At 43.8% G+C, this 26,459-nt stretch overlaps 1 protein-coding gene across 2 annotated transcripts in view; it reads right to left on the bottom strand.

Annotated features, from left to right (window-relative positions):
* Nucleotides 1–1,888: 1,888 nt before the first annotated feature.
* The window catches only part of Wbp1l (WW domain binding protein 1 like), a 58,803-nt gene continuing 34,232 nt past the window's right edge, over nt 1,889–26,459 (bottom strand). For both annotated transcript variants that reach the window (XM_076835267.2, XM_076835268.2), the window contains 3 exons: nt 15,905–16,007; nt 6,730–6,891; nt 1,889–5,439 (listed from right to left, as the gene is read on the bottom strand). In XM_076835267.2, coding sequence (XP_076691382.1) covers nt 4,697–5,439; nt 6,730–6,891; nt 15,905–16,007 — 1,008 coding nt within the window. In that variant the 3' untranslated portion in view covers nt 1,889–4,696. The remainder of the gene's footprint in view (nt 5,440–6,729; nt 6,892–15,904; nt 16,008–26,459) is intronic.

Here is a 26,459-nt window from a genome sequence, read left to right as displayed (position 1 = left end):
ATCTGGCCCATAGTGGCACTCAATAATCTTCAGGACAAACATGTGTCTTGAGTTCCCTTTGCACCTTTCTCCCGGGGAGCAGTCACCTCCTCCAGGAAGCCTGCCTTGAAACCCCATGTGGGTAAGTTCTCACCCACAGCATTCTGTGCACACATGCTTTGGGCCACTGCCTGTGGCTCTAACACTGCTGATGTGCCTTTCTTCCTCTCTGGGTCACTACTGGCTCTTCTGAAGAGGCAGGCCTAAGGTGTCAGCATTCCCAATTCCTGGCACCTGGTACGTGCTCCATAAAGACTTTACCTCTTCAGTGAGGCCAGTCACTTGCCCCCAGGCTGGAACCTGAAACTGAATACCTCCCAAGACCCACAACCCTTCACAACAGGTTCAGCAAGGAGCCAGCCAATGGTCAGCCACGCCCACTTCCCCCTCCTCCTGAGTCAAGCCCTGGTTTTTGTTCACTAGCTGAAAACAGGAAGCTGGAGAATGGGGAGTTTCTTGAAATTCTTGTTTGTCATAACTACTGTCTTGTGCTGAACATGGTCATTTGGGACCGAGACAACCAGCTGTCAGATCTCATTAGAGAGGAACCCAGTGACCTCGGGGCACATCACAGCCTCTTGTGACCAGCCCATAAAAGTGCCATTTGGTTTGGGACCATGCAGGTGTTACCTTTTAAAAGGCAGGAATGATACACATGTACTGGGGGCAGAACCCAGGGGCACTCTATCACTGAGCCACTTCCCTGATTCTTTACAGTTTTTAAAAATTTTGAGCCAGTTAAGTTGCTGCGGCTAGCTTCAACCTTGCAATCTTCCTGCCTTGGCCTCCTGAGCCACCAGGATTAGGGACATGCACAGTTGCACCCAGCTAAGAGGGATCTTAATAAGCAAAGGGTAAAATGAACAAAGGAAGTCTGCCTTAGGGAAACACTGGCACACAATGACAAATGCTGGCACACTGGGGCTCCCCAGCTGCCTAAAGCTCAGTTCAGAGGCTCCCTGCTTGGCATTCAAGACCTCAGACCATCTCTGACTGCTCCTGGCATCTTGGAACATGCACCACTCTCTCCACCTCAGCCTACTTTCTGTGGCTTCTATCTCACACAGTCTATTTGTCTTCCTAACTGTAACTGAAGTTCTAAGGGGCAGGGGCCATGTCTTATATATTTGCATTTCCCTAGCTTTCAGCACAATGCTGGGCACAAAGTGGCTAATACATACACATACACACAAACACACACTTTTTCGGTACTAGGGATTGAACCCAGGGCCACTTTACCACTGATCTACATCTGCAGCTCTTTCGATTTTCAGGCAGGGTCTCACTAAATTGCTTAGCGTCTTAGTTGCTGAGGTTGTCCTCAAAGTTATAATCCTCCTATCTCAGCCTCCCAAGTCATTGGGATTATAGGTATGTACCACTGTGCCCAGCTCTAATATTTTGTACATTAAAATTCCAAAACTGAGCACCCACCCACATTTCTTTCTGTCCATCAGTAAAAGAGACCTTGGAATGCTTGCTGCCTTTTAAATGTCATCTTTAGCTACGGGGTATCTAACAAAACTTGTTCCTGCTTTTTGGGGTCTAATTTTAACCTATCTGTGGGGCCTCACAAAGTATTCCAGACATCAAAAGGAGAAACAGAGTTTGGGGGAAAACCGCTGAGGATAAAATGTGGACTCAGCAGCAGCTTCCAGCCTGCCCTTGGCCCTGTGGTTTCAGTTTGGCCCAGGATCCTGTTCTCAACTGCTACGTGACACTGCTCAGTCCCTGTGTGAAGGAAAAAGTGCTTGCGTTTGAGATCTTAAGGTGTGACTCCCTGACTGAGGAAGAGGAAAAAGGAACAAAGTGGTGCAAGAAAAAAGCACAGAAAAACTTTTGGGATGAATTTTTATTTGGGCTTCTCACAGTGGTTAGAGCCACTCTGTCTTCAGAACAATCACAGCACAGGAAATGCGTCACTGAGACTGCCCAGAAAAATCTGACCAGCTGAATCTTATTGCTTAAAATACACATATTCACAATAACTGACAAATGGTGATGTGCCTCACACAGGAATGTGTTAGCATTTGCAAATCTTCCGACTGTAGCACCAAACCCTCCACCAATCCTTTCCTTCTCATTCATCTGGAAAACCAGACTCAACCTAGTCTCTCTGACCCCCTGACTATTCCTTCAGTTCCCTGTCTCCTTCTCTGAGCAGGAAGCCTCCAGCAGCCGTGGCCAACTGCGGCTTACTAGTTAAGTCCAGCTTGGCCACTGTGCTTCTTCTCAGGCCTTCAGGGTAAGATGCTTCAGTGAAGCCAACAGTCAACACTCAGACCAGCTCCCCGCTGGGGAAAGAAACCTAGAGGGTCAGATTCATCCATTTGATCAGTTAAATGCAGAAGGATTCATTTTGGTAAAACTTGTTCTCCTTGGAGACACTTCAGTGAGTTGTCTGTGATATCGAAAGGAAGGTGGAAGGTAGGCATCTGAGGGCTGCTGTGCTGTGGCACCCCTCTGGCCACACGCCAGTCCGCCTGTGTCCACTGAACTCAGCAAAGGAAGGACTGTGCTGTGGCACCGTGAGTCTGCCAAAGCCTCCTGGCAATTCTGGGCAGGCTGATGTCTGGGCCACGGCAAGGCCAAGCTTGTCACTGAAGAGCCAATCAAGCTTCTGTCTGAATTCCACTTTTGCCTTCTGTCCCAAGTGGTTGTGGACACCCTCTGGGGACTGAGACCGAAGGCAAGGAGTAGCGGAGGGAGGCAGACAGGTTCAGAGCACACTTCCATTAACAGGGACAGAACACAGGCCTCTGAGCGACCACGGAGCAATGTGCAAATTGCAGTGATGAGCAGAGTGGAGCCTCTACCTTGAGCGCAGTATCTCAGGCAAACACAGGGGGGCGCCGTCGACAATGCTGCCAAATACACTCGCGTACACAGTCAGACGTTTTGTTCGGTAAACAGTAAATGCATAAAATAAATTACCTTGAGAGGGCCATGTTTGCTTCAGACGTGTGGTGTGAGCAGGTTGGCTGCCATTCAAAGTATCTTCACAGGAACACGGGGTGTGGGGCTCACACACAAAAGAGAGACACACACACACTACAGATCATTCAAAGTCATCGTCTACAGACTTCACTTTGTTCGACATGAATTTTGGTTCTGTGGAATCCAAACAAACACTCATTCACCTCACAGCCTTGGATTTGTCTGTTTATATATATATATATATATATATTTTTTTTTTTTCCTTTTTTACTGTAACATCAATGCCTAGCCTGAATATCATCATTCAAAAGTGGGAGAAGAACCAAACTTTTCATATGAACAGGGATGGATGGGGAATGTTAGTTTCAGCTGATTGCTCTCTCCTGTCAGAGTTTTCCTATCAAAGCTCAACTGGTTGTCCAAAACCAGACGACAGTAATAAGGATCCTGTGGTCCTTCTGGAGGCTGCCTCCACCCTCCCACCTGGGCCACCAAAACTCCTTACATAGGTTACAGAAAAGTTGGGCTAGGGACAGGACAGAGCATGAGAACCACAGATAACCAAGGGATTTCTTCCAAGTGGTCAGTTTAAAACAAACAAACACACAACAACAAGAGACTTATTCAGAATCAAAGAAAAAATACTGTGTGAGAACCAGACTACGGGGCTGCCTTTCCCAGGACCCACAGCTTCCTCAGACCCTCTGTTCATAAGAGTACAAGGAGATACAAAGTCCTGCAGACCATGTGCTAGGGATGGACAAGGACACTGGTCACCTGTGGGCACAGACCAAAGGGCAGAGATGCAGGAAGCTGCACTTCTCTCCACTCCCAGATTTAGGGCCTACTGCTCAGAGCTAACCCACTCCAAGCCCACACACAAACATCTTCCTCTGGCTCAACTGCAGCCACATTCGTGGTAGGCCAACCTGGGAAAGCACAAACTTCCCTTGTCCAGAAGAGAATTCCTGCAAGTCCACTGGTAAGGTTCTTGTTTCTAGCTGGCTTTTGTTGTTTGTTAAAAAAACAAACAAACAAACAAACAAACAAAGAAAAGGCAGTCTACTCTTCCACACCTGAGCCTGCTGGGAAGGAAGGGGCCCCTCCAGGATGCACAGTGGTACATTTTCTTGTCACCTGGAATTTGAGAGATCAACAAGCCTCCTACCAACCTGTCCACCAGCTCTCATCCTCCCACAGAATCAGCTTAACTCTGGCTGTGCAGACATTGGCAGCCACAGTTGACAATCCCTAGACCTCTGTGGCTTCCTTCTTCAACCAGGGCTAAGAAGGGTTGCTTCTGCTGAACTGAGACACAACAAAGTTCTCTTAAACTAAAACCAGAGCATAAATCCACTACATCACCAAGAATCATCACAGGACACAGTCCCAGTCCCCTTCTTTGGGGGCTTTAAAACATATCTCTCTGACCAAAGCAGGTAGGTGAGATATGACTTGAAAGTGGGGGAAGAAGGGGATGAGGTGGGGATGAGGAATGAGTCATGGAACCAACTTCTCAGCCCTCCACAATACTGTGCTTTTGTGAGGGAGAGGCACCCACACCCCAAACTGTACTTGGAGATGTAGGAAAAAGCAGGAGAGGAGAAGGGAAAAAAAAAGTGGCTGTTCCACTTCCTCTGAAAGTCACTTAATGCTTCTCTCGTGAGTCTCCCTTACCCTGGTTGCTTTGCCAAGTTTCCGGGCACAGGCAGGGCCTACTCTAGCTGGGGGAGCTGCTGCTCTGGGAGTTTGGCGAGTCCTGCTCATTGATGGTGTTGAGCAGCAGGCACGCAGGCGGCCGAGGCAGGTGGGAATGTCCAGGCTCTCGAGCCTGCTCCTCAGAGGGCTGGCAGAGCCCTTCCTCCTCATCACCAGGAGGCCTCACGTGGCAGCTGTCACAGAAGTCCAGGGGCCCATCCAGAGCATCATCAATGAGTGTGGTGAACTCTTTGAGGTCATCGTCATGATGGCCCCGGTTGCACACACACACCTCAATGCCTGAGTCACCTGTGAAGCGGCGATGTCTGCCAGGTGTCTTGTCTTTGCTATCGGGGAGCACACTGCCATGCTCAGAGCTGGAATCTTTCAGTAGCTCCTCCTTACATTCTGAATCCTTGTCCAGGAAGGCCGCTGGGTCCAGCTCCCCCAGGCCGGCCACTGAGCCACTGGGCTCCATTCCGGGGGCTTTGGTGGCTGCTCGGTCAGCTGGCACGTCAGAGGGCTCAGGATCAGCAATGCTTGGGGGTCTTGTGCTGCTTCTGCTGGGCACAGACAAGGGGCTGCTCTGTGCCCCCTGGGAGCCCCTGGTAGGATCAGCACCCGGAGGGCTGCCACCTCCAGGGCCACACTGAGGAGGCAGCTGCTGCTGCTGCTGTAGCTGGAAGGCACTGTATGGCGGGGGAGGAGTTGGAGGTCGGTTCACCACTTCCTCATAAGGAGGTAGTAAATAGTTTGGCAAAAACCCTAAAAATGGGGAGGTAGGGAGGAAAAATTACTGCACTGGCCACTGTCATAGGACAGATTGCAAAACTCATACCAAACATACGCATTGTCCCTTACCACCCCTCTAGCAGAGCCACCAAGTGGTAGCTTTGGCTCTTGGTCGTGGGCAGGGGAAGAGAGCTGTGAGCAAATGTGCAGAGAAAGAGGAACAGTTTGGGTTGACCTACTCCAGCTTCTTGGCATCTAAGAGCCCCTAGTGCTGCTTCATAAGCAAGGACTTCCTGCCTACCTGGAATTAAGGCAAAGGGTTAGGCAACTGTGGTAGATGACCAAGAACCAATTTCTGCCTGGAATGGACCATGGGAACACAGTCTCATATTCTTTGCTCAGACTGTATCCTCCATCTATCCTCAGGCCTCAGGGTCAGGGATCCTAATTTAAGACTTCCTGACCACTTATTTCTTTTTCCATTCTTCTAGATATATTATATATAGGGTTTTTCTCTGGGAAGTTAGAAATCTGTTGTCTATCTTACTCTAGTGTGGCTGGAAAGACAAACTAAGCTGCATCTTGACTCAAAGCAAGAACAGTGGTTACCAGCAAAGGACGAGGGGCCTGTGTCATCCAAGGCTCATTGAAAACATGCCAGGTAAGTTACCTTTTGACTGTGCTGAACATCTTAAGGCACAGATGACATAATAGTACTTGCTAGCATTTATTGAGCACTTACATATGCCAGGCACTGTGCTAAGCAATTAACTCTTCTAGATGTGGAATTCAAACACTTCTGACTCTTTTATTTTGTAGAATGCACTTCACAATGGCTTGGGACAAGCTGCCCAACTGGGCCTCCATGGACCATTTGAGAGGTCACACGTAAAGAACCTCAGGGAAGTTCAGGTAGTGATTCACCAAGTTTCCCAGCCCCCCCAACACCAATACCTGCCCCTTTGATGGGCATCCCCTCTATGAGGCACATCACATAGCAGCAAGCAAAATGGGAGGAATTCAGGCCACTGAACACCAAATTCCAATTCACTCACATTATATTCCATCTGAGTATATGCTTTAAATTTTTATTTTATTTTTTTTCTGGCAAGAACCCAGGCACTGTGAGCTCTAGAACAGACCTGAGGCTTTAGGGACCCACAGCCGGAATACCTGCTCCTCTGTGCTGAAGGAGACCCCTGTTCATGTATTTGCAAGATTCTATGTAGGGTAAATGGGGGCAAATCCCCTTGTGCCCACAGATGCCCTGACTCTGTGCTCCTGAGCTTCTGAGGGTTGGGAATGACAGTTTTGAGTACATACTGAAATAAAATGGCAGCGCTGAGTAATTGTGGGCTTCCCGGTAGGCAATCAGGTTGATTTCATGTTGCCGCTGCTGGGCCTGAAGGCGGTGCTTGGCTCGGCGGTGGTGGCAGACACAGCAGCAGCTCAGGATGATGATGATGGTCCACACTAGCCAGAACCCTGGGGAGTTGGGAGGGTGAGACAGAGAGGCAAGTACGCATGGTGAGTACCAGCCAGAGGGGGCAACTCTCAAACAAGGAGGTCCCTGGACAGTGCCCACATGGTTGAAGCTGGCACTGTTAGACCTCATCCCATTACTTTATGTTTAAGCTATGTTCATAAATGTTTCTGCCAAACCACGCGTGGAGGCACAAACTTGTAATCCTAGTTATTTGGGAGGCTGAAGCAGGAGGATCACAAGTTTGAGCCTAGACTGGGCAAGTTAGTGAGATCCTGTCTCAAAATTTAAAATAAAAAGGGCTGGGGAAGTAACATGTTTGTAGAATAACCTTGGGTTCAACCCCCAGTACCAAAAAAAAAAGGAAGAAGAAGAAGAAAAAGAAAAAACAAGTTTGTACCAGAGTAAAAGATGCACAGAGAAGCATGTGAAAATGCTGATAGCACAGATGGTCTCTCGCTCCAGGGTGCCTCGGGGACCCTGGGGGAAGGGAGGAGTGCCAGGGCGTCTCTCTAGAACCACTGATTGATCCCATGTTTTAAGTTTTGCAGGCACTAAAAATGTTCATCTTTTAGGACAGTGTCCTTTTCCTCTTTTAAGGGATCTTAGAGAAAATACATTGCTTTCTTGGTGCCCCTCTCCCCTCCCCAACCCAACTCAGATTAGCAATTGCAAGGGGCTTTGGAGGGATTCCTGATAAAGAAATTCTTCGGGTTCTCTCAACAAAGACCAGGACTTTTTCTCTACGGTGTAAGTCTCTGTAATGCAGAGTCCCTGAAGTTGGAAGTGGAAAATTCTAATTGCCTCAAGTCAATCTCTTCCCTAGAGAGTGTAAATGATTTCCTGCACTCTTCCTCTAATCCAGTATAATTCCATCTCCCACTGCCAGCATGGACCACCTCCCCTTCAGTCTGTGGCTGCACTAGACTAAGGGCCATCAGCAGACCTCCCCTTCCTCCTACTCTAGGGAGGGGAGGAGGAACAGGAGAAGGCCCACAGGCCCCCTTTCTCACTATGCCGTCTCCACAAACTCCAAACTATGAAACCAGGAATAAATTAGATTTCAGAATTATCTCTAGTTTTATTTTTACTGGTTTTTATTATTATTATTTGGTTCTAGAGATTAACCCAGAGGCACTTTACCATTAAGTTATATCCCCCAAACCTTTTTTGTTTTGTATTTTTAGAAGGTCCCACTAAATTGCTTATGGCTGAGCAATGAGGCTAGCTTTGAACTTGTGATCTTCCTGCCTCAGACTCCTAATCTTCTGGGATTACAGGCAAGTGCCATCCGTACCCACCTGGATTTTAATTTATTTTTAAATGTAATAAGTTATTTTAGATAGGTCTTTCAATTCCTCTGGTAATGAAGTAATACAATGAAATAATAGGAATAATTTTTAAATGATGTGTAGAATATTACTTTTGATATATAAAAAGTTTGATATTAAATTAAAAATACAGATTATAAAACAATATAAAGTATGATCCCAACTTGATTCTCATTGATTTAAGGCATTTTGTCCCACCATTTCAAATGTGGGACACATATAAAAACTTAAATATCGTTTATATAATTATATAGTAATATTTATAAATTTTGGATTATGATTTCCAACCTATTTTAATGCACCTGTGTCAATTTTGTTGAAACATTCACACAATTGAAAATTTGGGATTAACTGAGTGGTGGTTGTTATTATTTTTGTAACTAGGGATTGAACTCAGTGGTACTTTACCACTGGGCTACATCACTAGCCCTTTTTATTTTTGAGTCAGGGTCACACTATCTTGCTTAGGGCCTTGCTAAATTGCTGAGGCTGGTCTCGAACTTGCGATCCTCCTGCCTCAGCCTCCCAAGTTGCTAGGATTATAGGTATGTGTCACTGTGTAAGGAGACTTACTGTTTTAATAAGACCAATGAAGTTCTAGATACCAAATGATCATAGATTTAAATTAAAATATGATGTACACAAATATTCTTATATGCCAAGTCTCCATTTATCTTTTTTATTGTTATGTTATTTTAATTCAATCATATAATGAACGAATTTTTGCTTTAAAAAAGTAGGACTAACTGCTGTTGTATATTACCTACATCACCTCACAATCCCTACACTTCTGGGTTAATTTGTAAATTTTTTTTCTTTTCAGATGGGGGTCTCAGCATGTTGCCCAGGCTGGTCTCAAAGTCATGAAGTCAAATGATCTCCCACCTCGGTCTCCCAAATAGTTAGGACTATACAGCCACTCTAGGGTTGGCATGGTGGTAAACACACATAATGCTAGCTTGGGAGGCTAAGGTAGTAGGATCTCAGTTTGAGGCGAGTCTTGCAACTTAGTGAAAATAAAAACTGAAAAGTGCTGGGGAATGAGCACAGTGGTAGGGTGCTCCTGTGTTCAAGCCCCAGTACTGGGGGAAAAAATAATTATATTCTAGTCAGGTGTGGTGGTGTGTGCCTGTAGTCCCAGCTACTTTTGGGACGGCTGAGACAGAAGTATCACTTGAGCTCAAGAGTTTGAGACCAGTCAGGGCAATCTGGGCAACATAGTGAGACCCGGTCTAAAACAATAAATAAATGAATGAATGAATAATGAATGAAAATAAAGTAGTTTCTCCCATAAGCTAATCAGTATCTATTTTTTACCCCACAAAGTCATTTTTTCAGTAGTTCCTTACCTAAAGGTGAACCAACTTCTAACTTTTATACTGCAATACACACGCTCTAAGACATTATTTCTCAGTTTTAACTTTTTTTTTTTTTTTTTTGCAGTGCTGGGGGGCCTCCTGCAGGCTAAACAAGTGCTCTACCACTGAGCTATGCCCAGACTGACTTCAAACTTGCCATCCTCCTGCTTTAGTCTGGGTTTCAGCTGGGATTACAGGCATGTACAATGAAAACCAACTTTAAAACTTGTTTTTAACCCACACACTGGTTTTCGTGTTTGTCAAATATTTCTTGTTTTACCTATTCTGGGCATTAAGCAGGCTTAAACTTCCTGGCCCCTTTTTGATTGGCTGAGACTTTGGGACTAGTTCTAAATACTGCAATGAGATTAGAAGTGACTTGTCATTGAGAGACCAGAACAATTCTTACATATGTAGGATCCTCCACTAGTCTAGTTCCCTATGCTGTGGCAATTGGCAGCATTCCAGATGGCCACTTCAGTGTCAGTCAGTCTGGGTCCCAGGGGATGCTGAAGTGGGAACAAAGATGCCATCCAACCTTCAACAGATGTGTAGTGTGAATGACAAACACATCTATTATTTTAGGTCACTAGAATTTTGGACATGTTTGTTCCCACAGCAAAACCTAACCTACTCTGACTGCCAATGTGTGTACAGGGTTTTCTGAGGGAGAGAATTGGCCTCATGCATACTAAGCACATATCTTACCACTGATCTACACTTCCAGTCCTAGCCTAGTTCTTTTCATTTGATATTATGGGAAGAAAAACTATCCTTAGTGTATATCAGCTGTGTGAGGTTATATTAGTTTCAAACTGAGTTATAATTTTTTTTTTTCCATTTCTAACACAAGACCACAAGGAATTCTCTATGTGGATCAAAACTGGAAGAAAACTAACCTGGGAGCAGAATGGGTCTAGTGGTATGGCGAGTTGTCTGTATGGGTACAGAAAAGACCCCTAACAAGCTGGTCCTATTTGATTTTAAGTAAGGCAGGTGTTTGAATTTGGCCTTCAAAAATCTGACTCTCTTGAGTGTCATTTTAGTCAAAGTTGTAACCCATCAAATCAACTTTAAAAGGGAGAATATGTAAACTAGTCCATATGGAGATAGTCAAATTTTAATCTTCTAGCTAGATTTTAAATACAAGGCAGAAAGTTTTAGAAAGTAAAACCTAGGCCAGGTGCAGTGGAGTATGCCTGTAATTCCAGGCTGAGGTAGGGGGGTTGCAAGTTCAATGACAGCCTCAGAAACTTCGCAAGGCCTGAAGCAACTTAGCAAGACCCTGTCTCCAAAAAAATGTTAAAAGGGGCTGGGGATGTGGCTCAGTGGTTAAGCGCCCCTGGGTTCAATCTCTGGTATAAAAAAACCAAAGTAAAACCTAATTTAAGACATACATAAGAGGAATTTAGGATTGTTTCTCCCATACCCCTAAACACACATCTACCCACAGACTCTATTCCACAATGACAGCCTTTAAAGTTGTGACCTCACTGTGGGGAGCATTTACCATCCTAAGCAAAATGGAACACGTTTTTAAAAACAATCACAATCCAATGTAGGAACTAAGCCGTGTGGCCCTGCTAAGGAGCTGAAGCAAACTTGACAGTCAGCTCCTCTTTCATTCCAGAGACGGTGGGTCACTTCCCTGCCCATTAGAGCGCTCAGCAGCAGAGTTCCTGCTACTGCCACTGTGGAGAAGGCCTCGATTTAGGCAACGAAGCCTTCGGAGGCTTACGATTTCATAGAAAGACGGGCGAGCTGTTCTACAAGCAAGACTATCAACCCAAAGAAGCTGCAGCAGGTGGCCTGGGATTGAACCCAGTCCACACTAATCATTTCCCAGCTTCATGAAGTTGGTCATTTTGTTTTTCACTTCCCTCATCTGTAATGGGGGAAACGGTCTCCACCACATCTCTACACTTAGAGTACTCAGAATTATGTCTGATGTACGCTCAGTTCTCTAGCTTATTATTATTGTTGTTTCAGGCATAGTCAGAGTTGGGAAGAATTTCCTTTAAATTTCCCTTTTAACCCGCTAAAATATTCCACAAAAAACATGGGTTAGGAACACATCCAAAGTCTGTTTCTAGGTTCTGTTCTTGGCAAAACTAACTGGAAATTCAGGCAACTCCCATTTACTGAGTCCCTGCCATGAACACGGTGCTGTGTCAGTTGGCTGATAGCAGCTCCCCTGCTCTGATCAGCGCGCCTTTGCCCAGAGGCCTAGACCACTAGGAAGCTGCGCTCCAACTGGGGCTTGGAAGGAGGTCCCAGCTTCCCGCTGGCCAATCTGTTCAGAGAGGCTTTCCTTTAACAGCGCAGCTCAGCAATGACATCTCAAGACAAACTAAGAAGAACACTGGCTCATACATGTATTGAAGCACCACATTGTGCCCTACAAATATGTACAATTTTTATGTGTCAATTTTAAAAATTAAAAAATTTAATTTAGCAGATGAAAAACAAGCTGGGCAATATTGACTGTTTTAAAAAATATATATCAACTGGATTTGCTAACAGTCTGTTTCATGTCACCTCAGGAAAGTATACTGTCCAGAAACACTCCTTTATCCTCACAGAAGCCCAAATCAGGGAAACCTGAAGCTTGAGTGAAATTCCCCCCAAATTTCCCAGGGGGAGAAATTCCAACTTTGACTTCTCTCCAGAAAATGTAGCTTAGTAAGTGGAAAGAGTGCTGGGATGAGAACTGGGAGATCTGGCTTAGGCTTTTTGGCTTTGAGGACATTCCTGGACTCACCAGGTCTCCTTTGCTCTACTTGTCCCCAGGAAACTAAATGTGCATATTGAGCCATTTGAGACCCCCCGCGACCAGAGCCCATCTTTCTTCCAGCGTGGCAGATGGAGAAGCCCTAGAAGAGTGGCCGAGGGGTGAAGTTCACTCTATTACTCAGCTGCCACCAATGGAGCAGTTCCTTAATGCCCTCAGCCCCAAGAAATGTGCATGGCATGCATACCTGGCAGGGTTGTTCCTCAGGTGGAATAAGATGACACTGGGAGAGTTCTAGCCACACAAGTTCCCCGTCTTCCCTTTCTTCCCAGGTGAGTAGCACAACTCCAGAACAGTGCTGCTTTCCCAACGGGCCTTGGCTTATGGGGACACATATCCTTCTCCACGTGTGTTAATCTTATCCACCCTTTAAGGCCCACTTTAAATGCAATCTTTTCCATGCAGCCTGCCTGGAATCCAGTCCAGCCACAGCAAACTGCTTTTGAATGATCACAGCAGAACTGGCAAATACATTCCATCTCCACTTCACATTACTAGGTGGACATCTTGTCTCATCTCCTCTTTCTGCTTGATTACCTTCCTGATAGCAAAATTGACGTTTCTCCCACAGATTTTAGCATAGAAGAGGCCACAGCATCAACTAGGAACTTGCTAGAACTATCTATAATCCTCGGTTCTACCTCAGACCTATTGAATTAAAAACTCGGAGTAGGGTCCTGAAAATCTGTGTTTTAATCAGAACTCCAAGAAATTCTGATGCCATAGAAGTTCAAAAAAAAAAATGGAATAAGGGTTTGCTAAATGACTGAATGATAGAATGATGAATTAAAGTACAAATGTCATACAAATGCATGGATATAATAATAATTCATAGTCTTTATATAGTCTCAACCAATGTGTTGGTAAAATGTGATCTTCAGTTCCTTCTCACACAAGACCAGTAACTGGTTTAAGGTTACAACAAACTAAAAGCTTGCTGGCCAAAGCTCAAGGTCAGTGTGTGCTTGTGTGTTTGTGTAAAGTGTATGTGTGTGTGATAGACCTTAGCATACAGGAAAATTAAGCCCAGCAGAGGTATAAGGGTTGGTGAAAATGGCATTTCCCCCCCAGGTTCTTCCCTTAGGCAACCACAGTTAAAGAGGCACCTTGTCTGATGAAAACTCTGCCAAGGATTTCCTGGCTCAAGTCTTTTCCTTCCAAAGGAAAGGTGGCGGGAAACCAACCCCAAAGTCTGATACTTTCACTTTTCTGGCCAAGTTGAGAGGCAATCAGAGGGAATGGTTTAAAGCAATAAAAAGTGTAGTCTTGCTGAGAACTTCATGGTGCATTGTAATACCTGACTTCTCTCCTATACACCTTGGGCAGAGGCCAGGCCTCAAACAAAGAGCAAAACCAAAATAGCTCCTGAGAGGGACAGACTACACACCAGACATCTCCTGACCAAGAAGTCACTGCTGGACACAAATGAAAAATCTGTTTTGCTTTCATAGTCTTGGTCCCTCCAGCATTTGGAAAGCAGGTACCAACTTGTATAATGGGGAATCTTCTTTCACCAGCAGATGCTAGTTTCTGTCTGGTCTCCCATTTCCCCACCTGATCCTAACTGGACAGAGAATCAGCCAGCTCTTCCTCGGACCTTCTTTAAGTTCTTGGAGTGAAGCACCTGCTTCCCAGACTACTTCCCTGCCATTTGGAACTCCTCCACCCTCCTGGTTGCCCAGCCCTGACTTTGGTGACCAAACTTTGCTCTGCTGCTAGCCCAGCAATCTGAGCTGGGCCATCAGCAACTCCACTCCTCTCCACAACTGATGCTGCCTGGGCTGGGCCCCAGAAAAACAAACTGTTGTTCTGTGGCTTTTTGGCAGCCCAGCTTCAACTTTTGTTTTATCAAGGGGTGGAAGGGGAATTTGAACTCTGTGGTTATCTGCATTTTAAAACATTTAAACAGTCAGTCCACCTGCTTGGCACGTCCTGTTCTTTGGTCAATTTTCTCAGCCCTACCCTTTCTAAAATTTCAACAATTCTGTGCCCTCCTTTGTTACTATGTATGCATATATGCAGGCCTAGTGGGGACATTAGCCCTGAACCCTCTGCACTGGACTGCCCCTGGAATTCCTTTGGAAGGTAGTTCTCAGTTCTTGAAAGGGAAAGGTGAGGGCAAGGGAGAGGTTCTGTTTGGAGGACCCACCCTTGCTGGCTATAAACAACAAGTACATTTCACAGGGAGACAGTTCCCAGACAAGAGTCCAGTTTTCTTGCCAGAGCAAACAACATTCCTAGCTGTTCTCCTGTCATATTGCTGATGTGGGGGAAACGGAGAGAGAAAGGAAAGAGGGCAGGGTGATGGCAGGAGTCATGACACAGTTTGACAGAAGAGTCCAAAGTTTGTTTCCAGATGGAGGCAGGGATGGGTGCTCAGAATCAGGGGTAACAGTTTCCTCTCTCAAGAGATACCTAGGAGAACTGCAAGGTCAGTACCTTGGGCTTCTCTGCCCTAATAACTCCTTCATCTTCTGATGACTGAACCCAGGGCACATTAGGCAAATTTGAGGCAGAGTCACAATAGTTTGCCCAGACTGGCTTTGAGCTTAGAATCCAATGCCTGTCTCCCTAGGAGCTGAGATTACAGGCATGTGCATCACACCCAGTGCATTCTCCCATTTTTTTGTTGAGCAGCCTACACTGTCTCATCTAAGTTCAGGAAAGTCAGAGTACAAATTATGTTAGTTGAAGATACCCTAGGTTGCTCCCCAAAGACCACAACATTACCACCATCAGGCAACTGTGGAAAAGGCAAGTGGTCCTGGCCTCAAACAAATCCATGGCAAGTCGAAGATTGTTTCCCATGGCATTTAGCTGACAGTAACAGATTAGATACACTGCAGAAGCCTCCACAGGGCTGGGATTGTGGCTCAGTGGTAGAGTGTGCACCTAGCATACTTGAGGCACTGAGTTTGATCCTTAGCGTCACATAAATGCAAAATAAAGACACTGTGTCCACTTAAAACTAAAAAACAAATATTAAAAAGAAAGAAAGAAAGAAGCTTCCAGATGCTTCAGTGTAAGAACTAGGGAAGGAATAAAGGGGCTGAATCTCAGGACTCCATTTTACAAGGAATATTCCACAGGCCAGGGCCTAGCGGAAGACTATTGCTTTGAGATGGACCCTCAGAAAACAAAGGCAGCTCTATGAGGCTCTATGGGGAATTCTGAAAGTCTCAATGGATCCTACAATAAAATGACATTATGGCCACCTAAAGCTCAACCTGCCATTCACAGCAGCTCAGTGGCAGTAACCTCATTTAGCAAAGACTGGCCTGAGGAAGTCCTCAACACACAGGAGAAGGCACCAGGGAGAAACCCATATTCCCCTGTCTTCAACCCATGGCATTAAGAGAGCACCAGAACCCACCTCCTCTACCAAGGAGTCACTTCTGGCACCCAGAACCAGATTCTACTCACCAACACTGTCCCTAAGAGAATCAGAAAAGGCCGGCCAGCCCATGGTTTCCCAGTGAACAGAGACAGTAACCGGGACCCGGGGATGTCAAGAACCTCCTGGATAAAGACTTACACCAGAGTTCATAGTAGTAGTTGCAGCACTGAGACTGTCCACAGCAGTGTCCTGTGTCACAGATGTAGCTTTGATTGTTGGTACCCACACAGGCTTCCTTATCCTAAAAAAAAAAAATAGAAAGAAAGAAAAGAAAAGAAAAATCAAGAAACATTTCAACAGAGTAATCTGTAACTTATTTTTTTGGTACCAGGGATTGAACTCAGGGGCACCTGACCACTGAGCCAAATCCTCAGCCTCCAGCCCTATTTTATATTTTATTTAGAGACAGGGTCTCACTGAGTTGCTTAGGGCCTCGCTAAATTGCTGAGGGTGGCTTTGAACTCACAATCCTCCTGCCTCAGCCTCCCGAGTCGGTGGGATTACAGGCGTGCACCATCATGTCCAGCTAATCTATAGCTTTTAAACACCACTTTTCTTCTTACCTCCCTCCCTCTTGGTTATCTGCATGTCCTCCCCCAAAACTATACCAGTATTTACTCCTTAAGGAAAAAGTTAAAAAGAACCACACAATAACAGCAAAGTTAAGAATAACAAATAGGCTGACCAAGGGGAAGAGAACCCAGCACACAAAGGTACAAAACGAGGTTCCCACTGGGCACAGTGGCGCACGCCTGTAATCCCAGTGATTTGGGAAGCTGAGGCAGGAGGATTGCAAGTTTGAGGTAAGTCTCAGCAACTTAGGGAGACCCTGTCTCTAAAGAAAAAATAAAAAAGGGCTGGGGATGTGGCTCAATAGTAAAGCGGCCCTGGGCTCAATCCCCAGTACTCAAAAATAAACAACAACAACAAAGAAAGAGGAGGCTCCCCTTAGACAGGACAGAAAAGGGTGGCCTCACTTTCTTTACATCCAAGCAGAAACATTTTGTGTTCCTGTGTTAAACTCAGCTGGTAGGAAGGTAATGATTCTTCTGTAATTAGTAGTATGTTCTAAATAAAACCAGCTTTTAGGTGCAACTTCCTAGAGCAATTAATGCAGTAAGGACTCCAAGATTAGCATTTAGTCAGTCATTCTGCTCTGCTTTCCAAACATATGATCTCCAAGGTTATTTACAGTGAGATTCAAAAGAGGGATTTCTAAAAAATCTGACCCTCAAATTCTTCAAAAAAGGAGCAACCCAATCAGGTGACTTGGTTTAATTTCAACTTGCTAGACATTTTTGCTTATCAAATAATCTCTTCAGAATCCTGACTAGATCCAGCATTCATACTGTCCCGTATCAGGGACAGCTACATAAAGGACACTGCTGAGTAACCATCTAGCAGTTTGCCAAATTCTATTCATAGCACTGGGAGATGGGGATGGAGGTGGACATTTTTAATATATAGTTCACATTTAAGATATGAAATGACCTATAAGGCAACCCTAATCTCAGTTCAATATTGGCTTGGAGCTACATAATGCACCTAATATTTTTAATTAGTAGTTAGTAGAACTGTGGACTGAACCCAGGGCTGCTTAACCACTGAGTTACATCCCCAGCTCTTTTTATTTTTTATTTTGAGACTGGGTCTAAATTGAGGAAACTGGCCTTGAACTTGTAGTCCTCCTGCCTCACCCTCCTGAGCTGCTGGGATTATAGATGTGTGCCACCGCACCTAGCTAGTTTGGTTTTTTTAGAGACGGGGTCCCGCTGCGTTGCCTGGGCTGGTCTTGAACTCCTGCATGTAGACATTCTCCTGCCTTAGCTTCCTGAGTAGCTGGGACTATAGGTACGTGCCACCATGCCTGGCTTCATGCATATAATGAAACTTATAAGTCATCTGCTATAGCTGGCTTTCAACACAGCTTTATTCGTTTACTGGACATAGTCTTTGTGTCAGCCATTGTGTTAGGTAAAAGACATATAAAGATGAAGACAATGTTCCTATCTTCATCTTCCTATCTTCAAGAAGCTCAGAGTAAAGAAGGAAAACCCTGCTCAGCAAAGAAACTCAAACCGCAGGATTGTATTTGCAACTGCTCAAGCTGACCCTGCCCATGGCGCACATCCGGGCGGATGGCTGCCAGTGGAAACTCAAGTCACATGGCTGGGTTCTCCTCTCTGTGTCTGGCTTTACTACACTGTCTACTTGGCCACAGGCATAAAAAAGCACTCCAGTGACCGTCCACAGGGCTAATGGCCAGGTAGCCACAGGACAGTCACCTGAAGCCACAGGGAGAAGAGAAAAGTATCAGGGCTGAACACCAGATCCCTGGCCTAGTACAGGTCTTTACCACATACCTCACATGTGTCTTAGTCTTTAAAAGTCCCATATTCTGGTATAAAGGAGTTTAGGAAGAAAAAAACTGAGGCTATTTGTGAACTCTGATAATAATGCATAATAAAGGGTTCTCCTTTTCTTCACCCTCCCCAGCTCACCAAAAGCAAAAAGACACTAGCAGGTGGCTGTGCAGTTGGAGGCCTCCTCAAGGTCCAGTGCAGATGGAGAAAACAGAACTACACATGCTGCTTTTGCTATACCCAGCCTCTCAGACTTCAGAGCAAAACACTCCTTTGACATAGATATCAAAAAGTTTCTCCCAAGTTTACCAGGCCCTGCAAATGCCATTCTTCTGGCACTGGCTTGCAAAAGCACAGTTCAAAGTGTCCACACAGTTTCCAAAAGAGGCTGTGCTGCCTACAGCCAGGACATAAAGGAATCCAGTGACACTTCTGCCAGGGGGAAATTCACCAGATAAGGTCCGGGCTCTGACCACTAGGTGGCCAATTGGTGCCCCCCGTGAGGCGTGCAACAGAACACATCAGAAACCTAAACAAGTGGCGTCCTCTTGACCTACTGTTGTCAGCTTCTCTCGGCTCTTCTGCCATGAGACAGGAGGCCTGGTTAAACAAGACCCACTCAGCGTTGCTGCTCCGCCTCCACTTCCCCAGGGAAAGCAGAATGCTGGTCATCCTTTAATCCAGTTCCTCAAACACATTTTAACCCAGTGTACCTAGTTCCCTGTGTTCTGCTTCCCTCAAATGAAGAGTTCCCCAGCTGCCTGGGTTGGTCTTGGTTATGGGGCCTGTCATTTTCTGCTGCAGGGGGAATAAAAGAAGATGGGTAGTTAGGAAGAGAGGAAGTGGGCTCAGGTGCCATTAGTAAGGAAGAAGTGAAGGACTGGGGGGTGCGAGATGAGTGTGGGGAGAGCCCCTTCAACAAGACCTGCTGTATGAAAAGAAACCTGGCAGACTTGGGTTTGGACCCAGCTCTGTCACTATAGAGGAACAGAACTTTGGCAAGTTATTCGGTGGTGCTAAGGCTAGTTAAGATGATCTCTAACATCTCCTCAACCCTAAGCTAAGCATCACTGTCTGCCCTAGGCCTTTTTTCCTGCCCACTCCAGCATCCCATGTCAAACACAGCAGCCTCAAGCCAACGCAAGAGCTCATGACGTCTATGCCTCCTTTTGCTCAAATCAACAGCAAAGAGTAGTCTTGTGGAAAAGCTGCCCAGCACTCTTCCACCTGGAGCTTAATCATGGGTCACCTAAAGGGCTCTTACCTCCAGGTGGCTCAGAATGTACAAAGCTTAATGTGGTTAAAAGTCAGTTGGATATGGGTTCAAGCCCAGCTTTTACACTAGATTTATTAACTGTGTGACCTTGAATAGTTACTTCTCTGTGCTCTTATTAGCAATAATATTCTGTAAACCATTACTGCTCTTAGAAGACCATCCAGCACCTTGCCTTCACAGTATTATTTCAAGACAGTAAGGCTCACTGTGGCAATGCAGGCTACTCTATACACATGAAGAAAAATAGAAGAAAGAACTGGAGAGAATAAAATGGAAAGGTGCGTATGAAAAATTCTCAGCACTCTTTATGATGATCCTTGCTTTTCTACAAAGCATTTTCAAGCACGTTATACACATTATGTTATTCAGGTCAAGTCCTGAATAGTAGATGGCAAATATCCCTCCTATTCCCTTTTTCCAGAGGACGAACTGTGATCTATCTCCCCAAGGGCTGGAGCCATGTCTCCTTATTTCCTCTGCGTTCCCAGGACAAGCACAATGCTGTTATGAGACGATGGCTCTGTCTTATTCCCTCACCCAAAGGCAGGGAAAGCTAATGGGAAGACAGCACTGGCTACATATCAGTACTATTCTAAATGCTGTCCAGTGATTCTTTCTTTAAAACTTGACAGCAATCCAGTGAAGGAAGTAGTAACAGGAAGTGATGCTCAGAGAGGCTAAGTCTACATGCTAGGGTCACAGTTGGGAAACAGTCTCATCAAGTCTGTTTGACTCTATACCCTGAACTCTTAAAAAAATTAATTAATTTAAATTAGATATACATGACAGCAGAATGCATTTTGATTCACTGCACACTGTTGCTGCACAAATTTTCATTTTTCTTTGTACACGATGTAACATCCCACCATATATGCAATCATATATGTACCCAGGGAATGATGTCCACCTCATTCCGCTATCTCATACCCTGAACTTTTAACCATTCAGCTACAGCTTCCTTGAGTAATGTTATACCTCTCCGGCTGCTTAAAAAAAAAAAAAAAACTCAACCAAGCAAAGCCAACGATTCACTTTTTATGGAAAAGATAAGGACTAAGCCCTTGTGGACTCCCAGTGTGGAATGTGGGGCCTTCATTCTTTCCTTCAACATTTATGGAACACTTCACCGCACCAGCACTGAGCTGGGTGGGGGACAAAATAGGCAAATGAGCAAAAAGAGACATGGCTGCTGTCCTCATGCAGCGTGTAGTCTAACAAAGGACAACGAAATAATCACACAAGATCAAACTGCAGCTAAGCTTATAAAAGATCTCAAAGCTAATCAAGAGGGTCCAGAATGGCTTCTGAGAGGAAAATAAGCTTGAACTGAGATCGACAGAATGGTCAGAAAATCATAACTAAAGAAGAGGGACAGAAGCACATTCATGGCAGAGAAAATCGGGAGTTCTTTGGCTAGAAGGAGGTGGTTAAAGAAGCAGGTAGGTAAGAAGGGACCAGACAGTACAGGGAGGTAAACAACATCAGATTTGCATTTTACAGATATCTTCTTTTTAAAAAAAAACTTTTTAGTTGTTGATGGACCTTTTATTTATTTACATGTGGTGCTAGGAATCTAACTCAGTGCCTCATACCTGCTAGGCAAATGGTCCACCACAACCCCAGCCCTTACAGATATCTTCTTTCTGGCAATGTTTTCATTTGCATAAAACTCCATGGCAGCTGTAGCACAAGCCTGTAATCCCAGCAACTTGGGAGGCTGAGGCAGAAGGATTGCAAATTTGTGGTCGGCCTCAGCATAATTAGTGAGGCCCTAAGCAATTTAGCAAGACCCTGTCTCAAAATAAAAAATAAAAAGGACTGTGGATGTAGCTCAGCAGTAAAGTGTCTCTGGGTTCAATCCCCAGAATGGATGAATAAATGAATGAATAAAATCAAAACTCCATGGCGAAAAACTAAACAACAACAACAACAACAAACTAGAAACAGAACTTGCCAAAAAGAAACTGCGTGGGGCTGGGGATATAGGTCAGTTGGTAGACTGCCTGCCTCACATGCACAAGGTCCTAGGTTCGATCCCTAGAAACACACACACACACACACCTACACACACACACACACACACAAAGAAACTGTGTAAAAAATGAATGTTCTTATGGCAAGGTCTTCACCTCAGGAATGCCTTTTTAAACTACCAGGATCCTCATTTATCATAAGTCTATTCCCCAGTCCTGGAACCACAGTGACCAGCTCCAAGAGACAGGTCTCACATGGTCACCGAACAGAAAGCATAAGTACAAAGAAGAAACAAACAAGATCAACACCAAACTGGAAAGAACATTTTTACAATGGAAAAGGAAAAACAGTATTACGCCTTTAGCACATATGCAAAAAATTATCTCATCTCTTTGGTGGCAGCATAAACTGTGGGACTAATAACATTTTCCTTAACAGTTTCCATGTCTTATAGTTGCTATTCTTAGCTGAGCCACTGTAAAGGTCAATTTAATCAGCATAAGAACTTTCTAAGTGCCAGCATAAAAAGAGACACTGGGCAGTAATGGTTCCCCAGGCATGGTTTTAATTTACCAATTTATGGGGCTGGAAAATGCTGCTGGCAATTAGTTGATGGCAACATCATCTCCATGTCCTTAGTAAAAAACTGCAGTTTTGAAGTTTAAGAGTGAAAAATAGAAAAACTAAAAGTCCTACACAAGATGTTAAAGCACAGGATGCCAACAATCTTCACTGCTTGATATGGATGAACATGGTGCACCACCTCCGGCTCACCCTGAAGGAGAAGGACCAATTCCTAATGGGTATGTTCAGTTCCCCAACAGCTAACAATGATGTATTGACACCCCCTTGCCCCCACCATGTGCCAGGCACCATGTGGGATGCTACAGTTACTCCAAGGAGCAAAAGGTTTGCAGGGTGGGAGGGAAAAGTTTTTGTGTCTAACAATAGGGCTGGGTAGATAACTTTAAAATTTCTTCCACAAAACTCCTAAAAGTACAAGCTATATAACAATATCTTTTAATTACACAGCTGAGCTTGCAAGAAAACAAGGAAGATACTCAGGGACCAAAAATGATAAGGGGAAAATAGACATTACAGTTCTAAATGAGGTCAGGCCTTTCCAGTTTTCCTGGAAAGTAGGGTAGTTTGTTGATCCTGGGCCTATCTGAAAAAGGAAGTTGGAACTAAGACCCAATATAAAACTAGGACCGTCAAAGGGAAAAATAGTTGGGGGGGGGAGCCTATTACTATTATTATAATTTATTAAAACAACCAGCGTCAGGCTGTTTCATAGTGGGGTAGTATGGGAGAGGGGGAGTATGGGAGAAATAGACGAACTCTAGATAGGGCAAAGGGGTGGGAGAGGAAGGGAAGGGGCATGGGGTTAGAAATGATAGTGAAATGTGATGGACATCATTATCCAAAGTAAATGTATAAAGACATAAATGGTGTGAACACACTTTGTATACAACCAGAGATATGAAAATTGTGCTTCATATGTATAATATGAATTGTAATGCATTCCTTTGTCATATATAACAAATCAGGATAAAAAAATAAAAATTTTTAAAAAGGCCTATTGGCACACAGTGACAACATGAAAGATCTGAGTGGAGAGGGGGAAAAAGTATCCCCTTAAATAATCTGTGATCACAGGCCTTCCCTCAAGCTAACCCAAGGTTTGAATTAATACTACCTACATGGTCTGAGAACCCAGGGCTAAAAATTCAACACAAAAAGTGGTCCCAGGTTGGACCCAGGGGCACACACCTAGCTACTGGGAGGTTGAGGTAAAAAAATCAAGTTTTTTTTTTTTTTTTTTTTGGCAGTGGCAGGTAGATTTTATCAGCCTGGGACATAAAGGGAACAAAGACCCTCACCCATGGGGGATGAAGGGATGGGGTTGAAGACATAAACAGAAATTATTTTTTAAAGTGGGGATTCCAAGCCAGCAACAAGCCTTGTGATATCCAGCAAAAGATCCACCCTCTGAACATTCCCATAAATAAAGCTCTGAAAAAGATAAGCTTACGATTTAAAAAATTTTAAAGTATGCAAAAATAATCCAATTTAAATAAAACTTGGGAAACTCAACAAACAACAGGATAATGTCCCTAGGGAGGGGAAAACAACTTAAGATAACAGAATGATCAGATAAATTTTAAGATATAAGAAGGTTTCAAATGATTAGAGAAAAAAAATCATATCACAAGAAAAGAACATTACTAAAAAGGCGATACTGGGGCTGGGATTGTGGCTCAGTGGTAGAGCGCTCGCCTAGCACGGGCGGGGCCAGGATTTGATCCTCAGCACCACATAAAAATAAAGGTATTGTGTTGTGTTCATTTACACCTAAAAAAAAAAAAAGGTATTTTTTTAAAAAAGGCAATAGTGACCAAGTCGATTTGGAGGAAAAGTAAAAATAAAACTTGTTGAAAAATAATTGTTACTGAAATTAAAAATTCAGCAAATGGGTTATACAGAGATTAAGCCAAGATAAAGAGAGAATTTTGGAGTGGAGGATAAATCTGAGAAAAATACCCAGCAAAGTGTTTCTCCCAACCAAGAAAACAGAAATGGAAAATTAGAAACAAGAAGCTAAAGAAGAAAATGGAGAAGAGGCAATATTTAAAGAGATAAAAAATGTCCAGAACTGATTAAAGATATGGAATTTTCAGGCAATAAAAAACTTACAGCTAGGTACATTTCTTAAACTACAGAAAGACAACAGGCTTTTAAGTACATTCTAGTGGGAAAGGCTGATTATTTATTTATTTAAAGAGAGAGAGAGAGAGAGAGAGAGAGAGAGAGAATATTTTTTTTAATATTTATTCTTTAGTTTTCGGTGGACACAACATCTTTATTTTTATGTGGTGCTGAGGATCGAACCCAGCACCCCGCGCATGCCAGGCAAGCACGCTACTGCTTGAGCCATCCCCAGCCTGGCTGACAATTATTAAAATAAGAATTTAAGTAGTAATAAGCTCCACAAGAATAATAATACAGGACAAAGTGAGTTAAATGGGGTGGTCAGGAAAGGCCTCTCTGAGAAGGAGCCAGTTTAAGCAGACCTGCAGGAACAGTGTTCTAGCAGAGGAAATGTCAAGCACAAGCAAAGACAGCAGGGCAGGAATGAGCTTCGTGTTTATGAGGAACACAGAGGCTGGTGTGGCTGAGTGCTGTGGATCTCAGGAAGACTGTGTGAAAGGAGAGCTGAGACACCAGTAGATACCATGCTTTTTTTTTTTTTTTTTTTTTTTTGTACCAGGGATTGAAACCAGGGCACTTAACAACCAAGCCACATCCCCAGCCCTTTTTTAAAAGTATTTTATTACAGACAGGGTCTCACTGAGTTGCTTAGGGCCTCACTAAGTTGCTGAGGCTGGGTTTGACTCATGATCCTCCTGCCTTAGGCTCCCGAGTCGCTGTGATTACAGGTGTGCACTTCTATGCTCAGTACTTCATATATTTTGTATAACAGTTAAAACAAAATCCAAAGTAGTATTGCTTGCAAATCCACTGCGGCTTCAGATAGTTTCTCCCTTAGATTATGGTGGAGATTTTAATAGATATAAAAATATTTTTGCAATTCTCACATTTACTTTTCAACCTGGGCCCATTTTTTGCAGCACTCAGTCTATGGTTGCTACTGCAGAGTAAGCAACAAAATCAACTTTCCTTTCATTCTTAAACTAGAAATGGCTTTCTAGAAAGTAGAACAAATCTAGCACTGAACATCTGCCTGAGCAGTGTTCTTTCTGAATTTGGTAATGTTCCGTAACCAAAGTCTTCAAAAATAAGACAGATTTGAAAAAAAAAAAAATAGATTTGAAATGGCTAGATGAGAAAAGACAGCATACCACTTTAACTTAGAATCTGCTATTTTTGTCCCATGCTAGACAAAAAAAATCTTCAAAATCTGAAAATGTACTTTCTTTCTTTCTTTTTTTTTTTTTTTTTTGAGAGAGAGAGAGTGAGAAAGAGGGAGAGAGAGAGAGAATTTTAATATTTATTTTTTTTAGTATTTGGCGGACACAACATCTTTGTCTGTATGTGGTGCTGAGGATCGAACCCGGGCCGCATGCATGCCAGGCAAGCGCACTACCTCTTGAGCCACATCCCCAGCCCTGAAAATGCACTTTCTAATGTCCAAGTCTTTAGAAGATACGTGTATGTAAGTGGCCATAAAAAATATTTTTTAAAGCTTTGTGGGTTTACCTATATTTTTACAATCAGAAAGTTAACATTACGGTCTCCCTAATGCTATTGGGTCCCCCTCCCCATTTATTATTGGTGAATTATAGTTCTACATAATAATGGGATTTGTTGTTATATAGTCAATGTACTGATTTTTTTTTTTTTTTTTTTTTTTGGTACTGGGGATTGAACCCAAGGGCGCTTAACCATGAAGTCACATCCCCAGCCATTTTTAATATTTTATTTAAAGACAGGGCCTCATTAAGTGATGCTATTGACTTTTAAGGCTGTTCAAAGAGATACTGAAATAAACAGATTTGCTCAAGAGTAGCATTGTGAGGGCTGGGGTTGTAGCTCAGTGGCAGCATTTGCCTAGCATGCGTGAGGCATTGGGTTTGATTCTCAGCGCCACATAAAAATAAAATAAAGATACTGTGTCCACCTACAACTAAAAAATAAATATTAAAAAAAAAAAAGAGTAGGCATTACGAATTGGGTGGAAGGAGGTTACAGAAGAGCTGGGGAAGGACAGTAAGCTCAGGAAGAATAATAATCCAGCAGGAGTCCTGGAGTATTTCTCCTCTTTGTTAAACTAACCTCCCTATCTTTTATGGTAGGCGCTGTCATATACAACTTTTGTACTCTTATTATATATTATATATCACACTTGATAATTAACACTTTAAGCTTATCTAGATAAAGGAGTTCAATTTCATCCTTTCTGATAAAGAGCAAGCCACTGCCAAGAAGCTGACCAAGCCTCTGCTTGTGTGCACTGGGAAATTTGGAATGGAGTTCTATGCTATTTGGTAGAATTCAAGAATTTTGCAAAAGAACAAATAGCTAGGGCTAAATGCACAGGTTCCCTTAACTCAGCCAG

This window comes from Callospermophilus lateralis, chromosome 15, assembly GCF_048772815.1.
Source record: "Callospermophilus lateralis isolate mCalLat2 chromosome 15, mCalLat2.hap1, whole genome shotgun sequence".
Taxonomy (NCBI): domain Eukaryota; kingdom Metazoa; phylum Chordata; class Mammalia; order Rodentia; family Sciuridae; genus Callospermophilus; species Callospermophilus lateralis.
This window is presented reverse-complemented; position numbering and strand designations above follow the sequence as displayed.